This window comes from Lepidochelys olivacea, assembly GCF_965140295.1.
Source record: "Lepidochelys olivacea isolate rLepOli2 genome assembly, chromosome: 20".
Lineage (NCBI taxonomy): Eukaryota > Metazoa > Chordata > Testudines > Cheloniidae > Lepidochelys > Lepidochelys olivacea.
The window spans coordinates 3,285,023-3,298,904 of record NC_140430.1 but is presented as its reverse complement, the minus strand read 5'-3'; the positions used below and the strand labels follow the sequence as shown (position 1 = coordinate 3,298,904).

The 13,882-nt window shown below is 65.5% G+C and overlaps 1 protein-coding gene across 2 annotated transcripts in view; it reads right to left on the bottom strand.

Moving 5' to 3' along the window:
- LRP1 (LDL receptor related protein 1) overlaps positions 1-13,882 on the bottom strand; it is a 180,609-nt gene that overhangs the window by 40,273 nt on the left and 126,454 nt on the right. For both annotated transcript variants that reach the window (XM_084610262.1, XM_084610263.1), the window contains exons 30-41: positions 13,604-13,778; positions 13,203-13,297; positions 12,772-12,921; positions 9,588-9,728; positions 9,307-9,432; positions 7,486-7,617; positions 6,751-6,885; positions 6,508-6,637; positions 5,423-5,549; positions 4,777-4,928; positions 3,480-3,604; positions 2,200-2,571 (exon numbers count right to left, since the gene is read on the bottom strand). In XM_084610262.1, coding sequence (XP_084466388.1) covers positions 2,200-2,571; positions 3,480-3,604; positions 4,777-4,928; positions 5,423-5,549; positions 6,508-6,637; positions 6,751-6,885; positions 7,486-7,617; positions 9,307-9,432; positions 9,588-9,728; positions 12,772-12,921; positions 13,203-13,297; positions 13,604-13,778 — 1,860 coding nt within the window. The remainder of the gene's footprint in view (positions 1-2,199; positions 2,572-3,479; positions 3,605-4,776; positions 4,929-5,422; positions 5,550-6,507; positions 6,638-6,750; positions 6,886-7,485; positions 7,618-9,306; positions 9,433-9,587; positions 9,729-12,771; positions 12,922-13,202; positions 13,298-13,603; positions 13,779-13,882) is intronic.

The following is a 13,882-nucleotide window of genomic DNA, read 5'->3' as shown; positions in this document are numbered from 1 at the left end:
TGCTCTAGGTCCTTCATGTGCATAAGCAGCGTTATTATGGCCATGCCTGGAGCTGCAGCCAAGCCCAGGTCCCACTGTGCTGGGGGCTGTACACACAGCCCCTCCTCTGACGAGCTCAGTCTAGACAGCTGAAGGATGGATGATTATTCCCATTTTACAGACGAGGACACTGAGCCAAGAGAGGGGAAGTAATGGGCCCCAGGACATCCAGGGGGTCTGTAGCAAAGGTAGGACCTGAACTCAGCTCTCCTCCACAGCAGTCCAGTGCCTTAACCGCAAGGCACCTCCCACAGCGCAGACTGACCCACCGAATCCTTCGCTCCTCCAGCTGCAATCAACATCAACCGCTTTCCCGGCCAGAGTGCAAGCTCATTGTGAATGTAAATAAGCTTGTTAATGAGTTTATGATGCTGGGTGGAGTTTTACCCTAGCGGTGCGGAGCTGGCCACACACGCGGTGACAGCTGTGGGAACCAATAAAGCTAATCAAGTGCAAGCCGAGGGTTTCGGGGTGAGCGGCAGCTCGGGAGGCCAGGGGCTTGTTCAGGCTGAGTGGCTTAGTCTTGTAAATGTAACGCAAACAGAGAGCTGTCAAGACGTGCCATGGGGCCTCATCTCCTGGGAAATGCCCGTGCACGGATGGACGGAGACCCTCACGCACATGGACGGACGGAGACCCTCACGCACATGGACGGACGGAGACGTTTACACACACGGACATGGACGGAGATGTTTACACACACGGACACGGATGGAGATGCTCACAGACACGCACGCACACGGACGGAGATGTTTACACACACGCACACGGACGGAGATGTTTACACACACGCACACGGACGGAGATGCTCACAGACACGCACGCACACGGACGGAGACACGCTCATGCACACACATGGACACGCACACACAGATGCTCACGCACACGGACACACGTGTACGGAGACACACGCACGGACGCACAGACACACACACACAGGGAGACACACACAGGTGGAGAGGCGCTCACGCACACACGCGGATGGAGACACTCACAAAGGGAGGTGGATCCACAGCGGGTGTAACTGGTCCCTTAGAGTCAATGGAGCTTCGCCAGCTGAGGCTCTGCCCTGGACTCTCCTGCCAAAGCTGGCTCTGTCCCTGTCCCTGAATCGTGAGGCCGGGGCAGCAGCTGCTCTGAGGGCAAAGGGGGCGTCTCTAGCTGCGCCCAGAGCAGGGCTTGAGCGTGAGCCATCGGGCTGGCACGTCAGCTGCCAGCCTCGCTATGTCTCTCGGGAAAGACAAAAGTGCCTCAGGTGGGAGGGAAGGCAGCCCATCTGCCTGGGGACGGAAACAATTTCAAGGATAAAAACTCCAGGCTGGGGAATCCGACACCAAGGGAAGCCAGAGCCAGCAAGACGGGCCTGCCACAGCGGGGCAGTGCCGCCCTCGGGCCGGATCCCCGGAGGCTGCAGGATGGGAAAGCGATGGAGGATGGGGTCTGTCCCTGGACACTGGAAGGACCGGCATGCTGCAGAAGGCGGCCCTCACTGACCTGGGATGCGGGGATCCCCGCAAGATGGAAACCGGGATGTACTCCTCCCCCACACTCTAGAGCCCCAGGACATGGAGACCCCTCATTCTGGAGGCCCCTGCCACCTGCCTGCCCCCCACACTCTAGAACCCCAGGACACGGTGAGCACAGGCCACCAGCATCCTTCACCAGTGCCTCCCACGTTCTGGAGCCTGTCACCTCCCCCCGCACCCCTATGTTCCAGCCACCCCGCTCTAGAACAAACCCATGGGGACGGCACTCAGGACATGCCCCCACAGGGGTTCTAGAGCTCAGGGCAGAAAATTCCCAGCCAATCCATGAACAACTGCCCCTTCCCCCATAACACGCTTTACACTGGAATCCTTACACTGCGATATGGAGACGGAGGAAGGGGACGAGGGGGGGGAGAGAGGGAGGAAGAGGATGAGGAGTGGGGAGAAAGATGCAGAAAGAGGAGGAGGAGGGGAGGGAGGAAGGGCAGGAGAAGGGGAGAGACAGAGGACCAAGGGGGGGCGGAGGAGGGGACAGAGGAAGGAGAGGAGGGAGGGGAGAGATGGAGGGAGAGGAGGAAGAAAGGGAGAGAGAGGGGAGGGGGAGGGAGGGGAGAGAGGGAGGAAGAGGAGATGGGGACGGAGGAGGCAACGAGGGAGGGCCCAGGGGACTCACTCTCCACGATGGTCTTGCGCCCGGTGCCGTCATCGCTGATCTGCTGGATGTTGCCGAAGTGGATGTCGCTGTAGAAGATGCGGTTGCTGCCGGCAACGCCGGCGCGGTAGTCGAAGGCCAGGGCGATGACATTCTTCATGTGCTCGGCGTCCTCGAAGGGCTTGACGGGTGCATTGAGGTTGCTCTCGTCCGACAGGTGGATGCTCTTGAGGATGGTGCGCTCGGAGTAGAGCAGGTAGCCATCGTAGTCCCGGCAGCTCACCCCATCCTCGGCGAGCATGCCGTGGGCACAGGCGCACGTCCGCTGCCCGTTGCCACGGAACAGGCACAGCTGCTGGCAGCCGCCGTTGTTCTGGGCACAGACATTGGTGCCTGGGGGGAGGAGAATACGGATTAAACCCCGCTCAGAGTGGGGGAAGGGGCTTGGGTGGCAGACTGGGGGGGTGGGGCATGTGGGCTCTAAAGTCTGGGGGAGGCCCCCATGCCCCATTTTCGAGGACCATACGGGCAATATGCTGCGGCACAGAGAACGCGGCTCCCCCACTTTCCCAGAGAAGGGAGGGGGCAACACCTGATTCCACCCAAAGGGGAGGGCTGGTGGGGGCAGGCAGCTGCGGGGTGAAATCGCTGCGGGAAAGCGAGCGGGAGTTCTCGGAACACACTCTGGGACTCAATCGACACTCAAAAGTCAGGTCGACGTAGCGACGGGAAACCAACGCAGCTGTGCTGAACTAACGGCAGTGTAGACGCAAGGCCGCTTCCGTCGGGGCAGCGACTCGTGTGGGGAGGTGGCATTTGCACACCAGTGACAAAGGCCCTTCCGTCAGCCTGCGCAATGGGGATACGCTGGCATAGCCCCCCAGCACAGCTGTGCTGATGCACCGCCTGTAGGGAGACACAGCCTGGGGCTGCTTTCATGTGAGTGCGAGACTCCTCGTGTGTGTCAGGGGCACACGGGTGACTCTGAGTGGGAACGTGCCTGGGTGCGTGAACCCCTGTGCCTTGTGCGTGGGGTTGCACTTCGCTCATTTTTCCAAATATCCCCTCCAGATCCAGCCCCCCGCCCGCCAAGAGAATGCCCAGCCTTTGCAAACAGGGACAAGATTAAAATTCCCTCCGTGAGAACAGACAAGCCAACAGGTTCCTTCAAACCTCTCCCGGTGCCCCCGCCTGCAGACGCCCCCCCTCAGTAGCACTGAATCCCCCCCCAGAGGAAAGTGAGGGGCCAGGCCGCTCAGCCCCAGGCTGGGGCCACGCTGCACACACCGTCCCCGACATACCCTTTTGCCTGGCTTGGTTGAACACTTTGATGTCCTTCAGCTGCACCCCTATCCCGGTCCTCAGAGACACCGACTCCGTGGCGTTGTCCTTGCTGCCCCTTTTGATGGACCCGTTGGCGTGGGTCCTAGAAGAGGAGCGAGGTCAGTGAGCTGGAGGCATTGCAGGGCGTGACACGTCACTGCAGGCGGTGGGGACGGCGCCCGCCAGCCGTGACCAGCCGCGACCCGCCAACGTGCACACGCCCTGGTCCCCCACCGCCCTCCTGGATCTCATGCACCACTGCCCGGAATTATACATACCCCCCGCACCCACGCCCGACAGACATGCTGACACACCCACTCCCTGTACACCCCCACACCCGGGATTACACACACACCTTACACCCCCAATCTCACACACACACACACAGGTCAGCATCTCACAAATGTCATTCGCTCACGCGCAGCCCCAGAGCAGCCCATGGCCAGGCCTGGGGGACCGGAGGGGCGGGGGAGTCTCTATGGAGCTCAACCCCCCACCCCTGAGCTGTTCAGTGCCCGGATAGACCAGGCGGCTTCAGATGCCTCCTCCTGGGTACTGGCATCCCCCTCCCATTTCCCTGGAAGTGTGGGCGCGGGTGGAGGGGGGGTGCAGGGGAGGCGCTCTAGGCTGGATCTCTATGGACACAGGCCTCAACTCTGAACCGTGGAGACCCCTAGGGAACCCCCAGGCCTCCAAACCATAGAGACCCCCAGGGGCACCCCCCCCCCCCCGGCTCCCTGAACCATAGAGACCCACGTCTAGAGCATAGCCCCAACCCTCCCACAGCCGCAGAGCTGCAGCGTCATGGCTAGAGCGGCACTACCTAGGCAGCCACTCTAGCCAGCTCTTTGGAGACCAAGCTCTCAGGTGAGTCCTCCAGGACTCCACACCACAGAGCCCCTGCCTAGAGTGTAGCTCTGGCCCCCATGCCCCGCGGCCATAGAGCTCCAGCACTGGCGAGGGTAGAGCGGCACTGGGCAGGCAGCTGCTCTAGCCATGGCCCTGCCCAGCACTGTGGCTCTATGGCGGCGGGGGGGTCGGGGGTATCCTCTAGACAGCAGTCTCTATGGTTCAGCGCGCTGGAGGACCCCCGGGGCTGCCATCTCTTTGGCCACAGGCGAGATGGGGAGCATGCCGGGAATTATTGCAATTTATGCAGATGATATGTAAATTTAAAGCGGGGGCATGGCCTCATTTGCATAACACCTCCAGATCCACCCCCGTCTCCCCCCCCTGCAGGCTCTGCAGCACGGTGGGGAGGGAGCCGAGCCGTACCGGTCGCTCCAGTAGATGTAATCCTCGAAGACCGACACCGAGAACATGTCCATGTTGTTGCTGGACAGGACGACCTCCCTGTTCTCGCCCGTCTCCAGGTCGATCCGTTCGATCTTGTCCGTCCGAGCGTCACACCAGTACAGCTTCCCGTCCTGGAGGGGGAGGCACCCCGCCCCGCTCGGTTACAGCTCCGTGGGGCGGAGGGGGAGGGAAAGAAAGAAGAGGGAGCAAGCGCGTCTCCCAGCGCTGGGACGCACGCAGTTGGGAGGGCAAAGCCCTAGACGATATTCTTTGTCTTATCGTCACACCAGGAGCCCAGGTCCCTGCCCCATAGACCTTACCACCTCCATACAGGAGAGGGATGCAGAGGGACGGGGCAGCACCAGGAAACAATGGGACCGTGCCGGTCAGCAGGAGGGACTGAGATCTGAGAGCCCCGGCTGCGTACGACTGCACGCAGAGCTCCGCATCCCTCCAGTCCCTCCCACTGCAGGGTGCTCCCGACCCACTGATAACTGCTGCACGCCTGGTATCCTGCCCCTCTTGGGATGGGCCATTGTGGCTCAGATCCACCTGACCCGACAGCTGCTCCTGTATACCCGCCTGCATCCATTACCAGCGCCGCAACCAACGGCGGCCGCCGTACCTGGTAGTCGACCGATATCCCGTTGGGCCAGCTGATGCTCACGTTGACCAGGACCATCCGTTCTGTTCCATCCAGGCGGGAGCGTTCGATGCGGGGGTACTGGCCCCACTCGGTCCAGAACAGGTACCTGCAGGGGCACCCAGTGACCCAGCTGTGCACATGCCCCCCACCCTTGGATCGCCCCCCTCCCCTGCCCCCTGGCACTCTCAAAGCCTTTGGGGTCCTGGATGCCTGGAGCTTGTTGCAGTCGAGGGGTGGGCCTGGGTGTCTGGCAGTCCAGGCGCTCACCCCATGTCTGACATCGGATCCCCTCTCCATGGCTCAGGGCAGGTCCCTCAGACCAATGTTCCCGAAAGCAGCCACTGGTTTTGGGAACCCAGTCTGCGATGCCTTGGGCTGGACTGTCAGAAGCGCTGAGCCCCCCAAGTCCAGCTGCAGTCGGGGGAAGCTGTGGGTGTTCACCACCTCTGAAAACGAGCCCCAGGGTATCACAAAATGGGCACCCAGAAGCAGCAGCCGCTTTGGGCCTGATCCTCAGGACAGGGCAAGGTTATACATGAAGTCAGGGCCTGAGCTGGGGAGAGAACCCAGGAGTCCTGGCTCCTACTCACCCCCATCCTGCTCTAACCCAACAGACCCCACTCCCCTCCCAGACCTGGGGACAGAACCCAGGAGTCCTGGCTCCTACTCACCCCCATCCTGCTCTAACCCAGCAGACCCCACTCCCCTCCCAGACCTGGGGACAGAACCCAGGAGTCCTGGCTCCTACTCACCCCCATCCTGCTCTAACCCAGCAGACCCCACTCCCCTCCCAGACCTGGGGACAGAATCCAGCCCCCCTGCTTTAATTCACTAGACCCTACTTCTCCCTCAGCACTGGGGATAGAACCCAGGAGTCCTGACCACACTAGAGCCACTGCTGGGGAGTACCATAATTAAAGGACCCCCAGCCCCAGAGCTGAGAACTGAACTCAGGAGTCTGGGCTCCCAGCCCGACCCCAGTGGCTGAGACCTGTACAGCTTTCCTCAAGTCCAACCCAGGCTGCTCCGCCCCAAGGGCGGCCAGCCCCCCAGGGGTGCCTCACCCTTTCTCCGGGTGCACCGTGATGGCCCGAGGCTTGTCCAGCCCCTGCGAGATGACGACGTAGCGGAACGACCCGTTCAGCCTGGCCACCTCGATGACGTCGAAGCCTTGGTCCGTCCAGTAGATGTTTCCTGGGGCAGGCGACAGTGACGCCCTGTGAGCCAGGCCCCACTCCTGGCTGTGTCGGCACACGGCTCCCCTCCCTGCAGGGCCGGAGCCCGGGGGACCCATGAACGCGCCTCACCTGCTATCCAGTCCACCGCGATGCCTTCCACGCGCCCGATCCCGTTGGTGACCACGTCCTCCCGCCACGTCTGGTCGCGTTTGGCCCGGCTGATGGTGCTGAGCCCCATGTCCACCCAGTAGATGGTATCGTTCTCTAGGGGGCAGAGCGGGCAGGGGGGTCAGGCAGGCAGCAAGAGGACCGGGGCAGTGGACAGCGGGGGGCATGTTCTGCGCAAATCTCACCAGCTGGGGGCACTCATGCAATAGGGAAGATATGCCAGAAACAGGATACTGGGCAGGGCTGCAGATACTACGGGGCGGCTGGGGGGGCGGGGGACCTTAGGAGCTATGGGGCTTGGGGACAAGGCTCTGGACACCGCAGGTTGCAGGGCTCTGGCTAAGGCCTCATTAAACCTCACACCTATCAGACACTGTTCCGGATCTGAAGAGGGTGGGGGTGAGGGCCGCCCAGAGACACCGCTCCGCATCTCCAGCACCTCCTAGCCTTTCCCCAGCTAGCTCAGCCGCCCTGCCCACCCTGGTCGGCGTCACAATCCCCATCATGCCACGGGGGAAACTGGGGCACGGAGCGGCAAAGGGACTGCTCTCGGCATTGCCTGGCAGCAGGGAGGAACGTTGTCTCCCCTCCAATCTCCAGCAGGGCGTTGGTCCTGCTCCAGTCAGGCGGTCGAAGCCTGGTCTACGAGAAGACCGTGTCCATGGTGGCCGAAGAGGGGCCCACGGCGGCTCTCACCTGCGTGGAAATCGATCCCCACGGCCAGCGAGGTCCCGGACACGGGTACCAGGGCGTCCGACTTGTCGTTGGGATCCAGGGGGATGCCGCGGATCCCCTCGTGCACCGAGTAGAGCAGGAAGGAGCCCACGCCTGCCAAGGCAAGGGGACAGTCAGGCCGGGGTCTCTGCCAGCGCAGGGGAGCCAGGGAGCCGCTGGGCTGCGGGGAAAGAGCAGCAGCTTCCCGAGGGCTGAGCAGAGCCGTGGAGAAGTGGCTCCTGGCAGCCCAGCCCGTGTCCCAGCAGCACCGAGGCTGGGCTGTGCCAGGACCGGGGGAGGGTCTGTGATGGGTCAGAGGCAGCATGAGGCATAACCACACGTGCCTCCTCAGCGCCCCCCCCCCCACGCCCACCTCCCAGCTCACTGGGTAAACTGACGCATGGGAGCCGTGGGCGAAAGTGAAGGCAGCTGTCACCGGTTTAGCTCCGCAGGTGGGAGGAGGGGGAGCAGGGGATCTGGGGCCCAGTGGGCTGCGTTGCCAGGACACCCCTCTCTTCACCCCTCAGTTCCATGCAGGTGAGAAGGACCCCCCCATCTCCTCCGTTATTCCAGCCGTACCCATGGGGAAGGGGGTCAGACCCTGGGCTCCCAGCAGCCCCCACAGACAAGCGATTGAGCTCAGAGCCTGACCCACTGCCCTTGGGCTAAGCTGAGCTATCTCCTCCCTGGCTCATCCCAGCTCCAGGCTGAGCCCCGTTGCTGGGATCAAATCCCCCTCCTCACCGTGCCCTCTGACAGCTCCCCGTCAACAGCACCCGCCATTCGCCCCACCCCAGCACCCAGCCACCCACTGCCAGCACCACCCAGCTGCTTCTTGTCGAACCAAGCGCCAGTCTCCAGCGGCTGCAGGCTGAATTCACCCGTCTGCAATTCCACGCCCTGCGCCGTTCCCAGCCTACCGGGCTCGCAGGCAGGACGTCAACCCACGAGCCAAGAATTTCAGGACCGACGGGCCATTCTGGGGGCTCGACTGAAGCCCCCTTTAAAGACCTGGATTTTTCAGAGAAGGCTGAGCCCCTAACGGGGACCCCAAAAAGGAAGGCGTGGAGTGACGCTGGAGAGCCCTGGCTGTGGGGAGCTACTGGAAGGCGTGATCAGGACCTGGGCCCGAACCCCCTGGGCAGAGATCCCAAGTGCCTGGGCTCTGCAGACACCCAGGCTGAGATGCCTTAGCAGGGCCTGGCTCTTGGGGGACAGACGCTCCAGCCCCGTCCCCCGCCACTTGGGCAAGCCCTGGCACGTGTCCCCCCTAACCCCCGCCGCCAACGCTCTCTGGCCCTCCTGCCTGACACGGGCCCCTCGCTGCAAGACCAGGGGCAGTGCTGGCTGCTCAGCCCAGCTGTGGCCGCGGCCCCATCCAACAGGGGGTCGGGGTGGTCTCCGTCCCTCGCTGCGATTCGCCGGGAGAACGGGGAACAAAGGGGGGAAGCCAGCGGGGAGCGAGGCCTGGGGAAGGGAAACCGGCCGGCCCCGAGGCCAGGCGGCTCCATCTCCTCCTCGCTCAGCTGCAAACTCCTGGCGTGTCTTGCTCCCCAGCGGCTGCTACGGTCCCCCGGGCCCCTCCTCGAGCGGGCGTCCTGCCCCGCTCCATGGGAGCCGGATAGAGAAGGAGGCCCCACCACTGGGCAAATGCCACCATCTCTCCTCTGCCCCCCTGGCCACCAGACGGGGCCGGCGAAGGTCGGCAGGCAGGCGGCTCCACGAGGAACCCAGGAGGAAGCGCCAGTGACGGGGAGGGGCTGGCGGCCACAGGGCGTGGGGGGCAGGGGCAGGCGGACTCACCCTCGCAGGACTGCTGCCCGCTCTTGAGGCTGTAGCCGGCCGTGCACATGCAGGAGCGGGTGGTGGGCGAGGTGGGCAGGCAGAGCTGCGAGCAGTCGCCATTGTTCACGCTGCAGGGGTTGGTACCTGGGCGAGAGAAGGGAGCGCGTCAGGGGTGGCCGGGGGCCTGGGTTTGCGCCGCGTGGCCAAGGCAGATCCTGATCTGACCCCCGCACCAGCCACAAGCGCTTCGAAACCCCCCCCACCCCAGCTCCTCCCCCACCCCCTCCCAGCTCACTCACCATGCTGGACGCTCTCGTCATAGACCTTCATGTGCATGACCAGCGTGGTGCTGTTACGCAGGACGACCGCTCCCGTCCCGTCCTTCTTCTTGCAGGTGCCCATCTTCTCCGAGGCCTGGTCGGCCCACCACAGCTTGTCGCCTGCCAGGGGAGGGGCCCGGGGATTCAGCACCGCGCCGGTGCCCCCAGCCCAGCGCCCACCCCGGGCCTGGCAGCAACGTCAGCCTCCAGCGGGCAGCCGGGCCCACCACCCCCTCAATATCCCCCTGGTCCATCCCCTCAGCTCCAACCCCCCCATCCCCTGCTCCACCCATCCCCTGCTCCACCCCCCCCAGCTCCAACCCCCCCATCCCCTGCTCCACCCCCCTCAGCTCCATCCCCCCCATCCCCTGCTCCACCCATCCCCTGCTCCAACCCCCCCATCCCCTGCTCCACCCCCCCAGCTCCAACCCCCCCCATTCCCTGCTCCACCCCCCCAGCTCCAACCCCCCCCATTCCCTGCTCCACCCCCCCAGCTCCAACCCCCCCCATCCCCTGCTCCACCCCCCTCAGCTCCACCCCCCCCATCCCCTGCTCCACCCCCCCAGCTCCAACCCCCCCATCCCCTGCTCCACCCCCCCATTCCCTGCTCCACCCCTCAGCTCCATCCCCCTCATCCCCTGCTCCACCCCCCCATTCCCTGCTCCACCCCCCCCAGCTCCATCCCCCCCATCCCCTGCTCCACCCCCCCATTCCCTGCTCCACCCCTCAGCTCCATCCCCCTCATCCCCTGCTCCACCCCCCCATTCCCTGCTCCACCCCCCCCAGCTCCATCCCCCCCATCCCCTGCTCTACCCCCCCAGCTCCAACCCCCCCCATCCCCTGCTCCACCCCCCCCAGCTCCAACCCCCCCATCCCCTGCTCCACCCCCCCAGCTCCAACCCCCCCATCCCCTGCTCCACCCCCCTCAGCTCCAACCCCCCCATCCCCTGCTCCACCCCCCCCAGCTCCAACCCCCCCATCCCCTGCTCCACCCCCCCCAGCTCCATCCCCCCCATCCCCTGCTCCACCCCCCCAGCTCCAACCCCCCATTCCCTGCTCCACCCCCCCCAGCTCCAACCCCCCCCATCCCCTGCTCCACCCCCCCCAGCTCCATCCCCCCCCATCCCCTGCTCCACCCCCCCCAGCTCCAACCCCCCCCATCCCCTGCTCCACCCCCCCCAGCTCCAACCCCCCCCATCCCCTGCTCCACCCCCCCCAGCTCCAACCCCCCCATCCCCTGCTCCACCCCCCTCAGCTCCATCCCCCCATCCCCTGCTCCACCCCCCTCAGCTCCATCCCCCCCATCCCCTGCTCCACCCCCCTCAGCTCCATCCCCCCCATCCCCTGCTCCACCCCCCCCAGCTCCAACCCCCTCATCCCCTGCTCCACCCCCCCCAGCTCCAACCCCCCCCATCCCCTGCTCCACCCCCCTCAGCTCCATCCCCCCATCCCCTGCTCCACCCCCCCCAGCTCCAACCCCCCCATCCCCTGCTCCACCCCCCCCAGCTCCATCCCCCCCATCCCCTGCTCCACCCCCCCCAGCTCCATCCCCCCATCCCCTGCTCCACCCCCCCCAGCTCCAACCCCCCCATCCCCTGCTCCACCCCCCTCAGCTCCATCCCCCCATCCCCTGCTCCACCCCCCCCAGCTCCATCCCCCCCATCCCCTGCTCCACCCCCCTCAGCTCCATCCCCCCATTCCCTGCTCCACCCCCCCCAGCTCCAACCCCCCATTCCCTGCTCCACCCCCCCCAGCTCCAACCCCCCCCATCCCCTGCTCCACCCCCCCCAGCTCCAACCCCCCCCATCCCCTGCTCCACCCCCCCCAGCTCCATCCCCCCCCATCCCCTGCTCCACCCCCCCCAGCTCCAACCCCCCCCATCCCCTGCTCCACCCCCCCCAGCTCCAACCCCCCCCATCCCCTGCTCCACCCCCCCCAGCTCCAACCCCCCCATCCCCTGCTCCACCCCCCTCAGCTCCATCCCCCCATCCCCTGCTCCACCCCCCTCAGCTCCATCCCCCCCATCCCCTGCTCCACCCCCCCCAGCTCCAACCCCCTCATCCCCTGCTCCACCCCCCCCAGCTCCAACCCCCCCCCATCCCCTGCTCCACCCCCCTCAGCTCCATCCCCCCATCCCCTGCTCCACCCCCCTCAGCTCCATCCCCCCCATCCCCTGCTCCACCCCCCCCAGCTCCAACCCCCCCATCCCCTGCTCCACCCCCCTCAGCTCCATCCCCCCATCCCCTGCTCCACCCCCCTCAGCTCCATCCCCTCCATCCCCTGCTCCACCCCCCCCAGCTCCAACCCCCCCATCCCCTGCTCCACCCCCCCCAGCTCCATCCCCCCCCATCCCCTGCTCCACCCCCCTCAGCTCCATCCCCCCCATTCCCTGCTCCACCCCCCTCAGCTCCATCCCCCCCATTCCCTGCTCCACCCCCCTCAGCTCCAACCCACCCCATCCCCTGCTCCACCCCCCTCAGCTCCATCCCCCCCATTCCCTGCTCCACCCCCCTCAGCTCCAACCCCCCCCATCCCCTGCTCCACCCCCCTCAGCTCCATCCCCCCCATCCCCTGCTCCACCCCCCCCAGCTCCATCCCCCCCCATCCCCTGCTCTACCCCCTCAGCTCCATCCCCCCCATTCCCTGCTCCACCCCCCTCAGCTCCATCCCCCTCATCCCCTGCTCCACCCCCCCCAGCTCCATCCCCCTCATCCCCTGCTCCACCCCCCTCAGCTCCAACCCCCCATTCCCTGCTCCACCCCCCCAGCTCCAACCCCCCCATCCCCTGCTCCACCCCCCCCAGCTCCAACCCCCCATCCCCTGCTCCACCCCCCTCATCACCTGCTCCACCCCCCCATCCTCTGCTCCACCCCCCTCATCACCTGCTCCACCCCCGCCCCCTTATCCCCCGGTTCCCCCCAGCTCCATCCCCCCAGTCCCTACCCCGTCAATATCCCCCAGCTCCACTTCTACTCCACCCCCCTCATCTCCAGCCCCGCTCCTTATCCCCTGGTTCCCCCCAGCTCCATTCCTGACCCCTCATCCCCTGGTCGCCCCCATCCCATCATCCCCCAGGCTCCACCCTATTGTGTCCCATGACCCCCTACTCCAGGCACAGGGTGAGTCACCAGCTGATGGGGGTCCCCCGCCCCCCAGCTCTCACCCATGATGGCCAGGGCAGTCGCCTTGCTCAGCTGGCTCTTCATGGCCTCCAGGACCTCCAGGCCGCTGCCGTCCAGGTTGCACCGGTTGATGGTGCCGGCACCGGAGCTGATCCAGTAAAGCTTGTTCTCCGGGTAGTCGATGGCCAGGCCTGGGGGGGTGGGGAGTCGCCGTTAGCTCCCCGGGGTCAGAGAGCAGCAGCACGAGAGGGGGATCCCAGCGGGGCACGAAATGGCCACCGGACCCCGCCCGCAGGGAGCAGGGGCTGGAAGGGCCCCTACGAGGCTCAGTGGGACCCGGAAGGGCTGGCAGGAAATGGGACGTCGAGAGGAGGGGGATGGGCCCTGGCTCTGAGCCCCGCCCTAGCTGTCGCCCCACGGACGAGAAGGGGTGTAACCCCCTGTTGGGGATGGAGGGGGGGGGTGTCCGTACCGACAGGCCCTCTCTGGTTGGTGAAGAGGAAGCTGCGGTTGCTGCCGTCCATGTTGGCAATGCTGATGTTGTCCCCGTCCGTCCAGTAGAGCTTCCTGCACAAGACACACAGACGTGGGGGGGGGTGAGGGGGCAGTTAGGGTCCCAGCTCAAATCAACTCCCCCCACGTGCAACCATGACCCGCAGCCCCTGCTAGCCCAGCCCTGGTCCCCACAGTGAGCCCTTCTGTTCTCTTCCTTGGGGCTGATATGGCTGAGGGTCCCCTTGATTTACCTGCCCTGGGACCCACAACCCCAGAAAGCCAGGACCCAGCCACACACACACACGACCCCCCCTGCGCCCCCTTCCCCTGGTGCGTTCGTGCCCCCCTGCCCTGGGCCCAGCTCCCTCGGCAGCTCACCCTTGGAGCGGGTGAACCACCAGGCAGTGCGGCTTTTCCAGCCCCTGGATCACGGCGTTCTTGAAGGAGCCGTCCAGCCGGGCCACGTTGATCTGCTTCCGGTTGGCGTCGTAGCTGGTCCAGAAGAGGTTTCTGGAAACCCAATCCACAGAGAGGCCGTGAGCATTGGGCAGGTCTGCAAGGCAACGGGCACGGGAGAGTCGTTAGAGGGGCGGCGCCAACCGCAGGGGGAAGGAAAGGGGCCGGTTAGAGAAGGGAGAGCCCCCCCCCCCCCCAGAG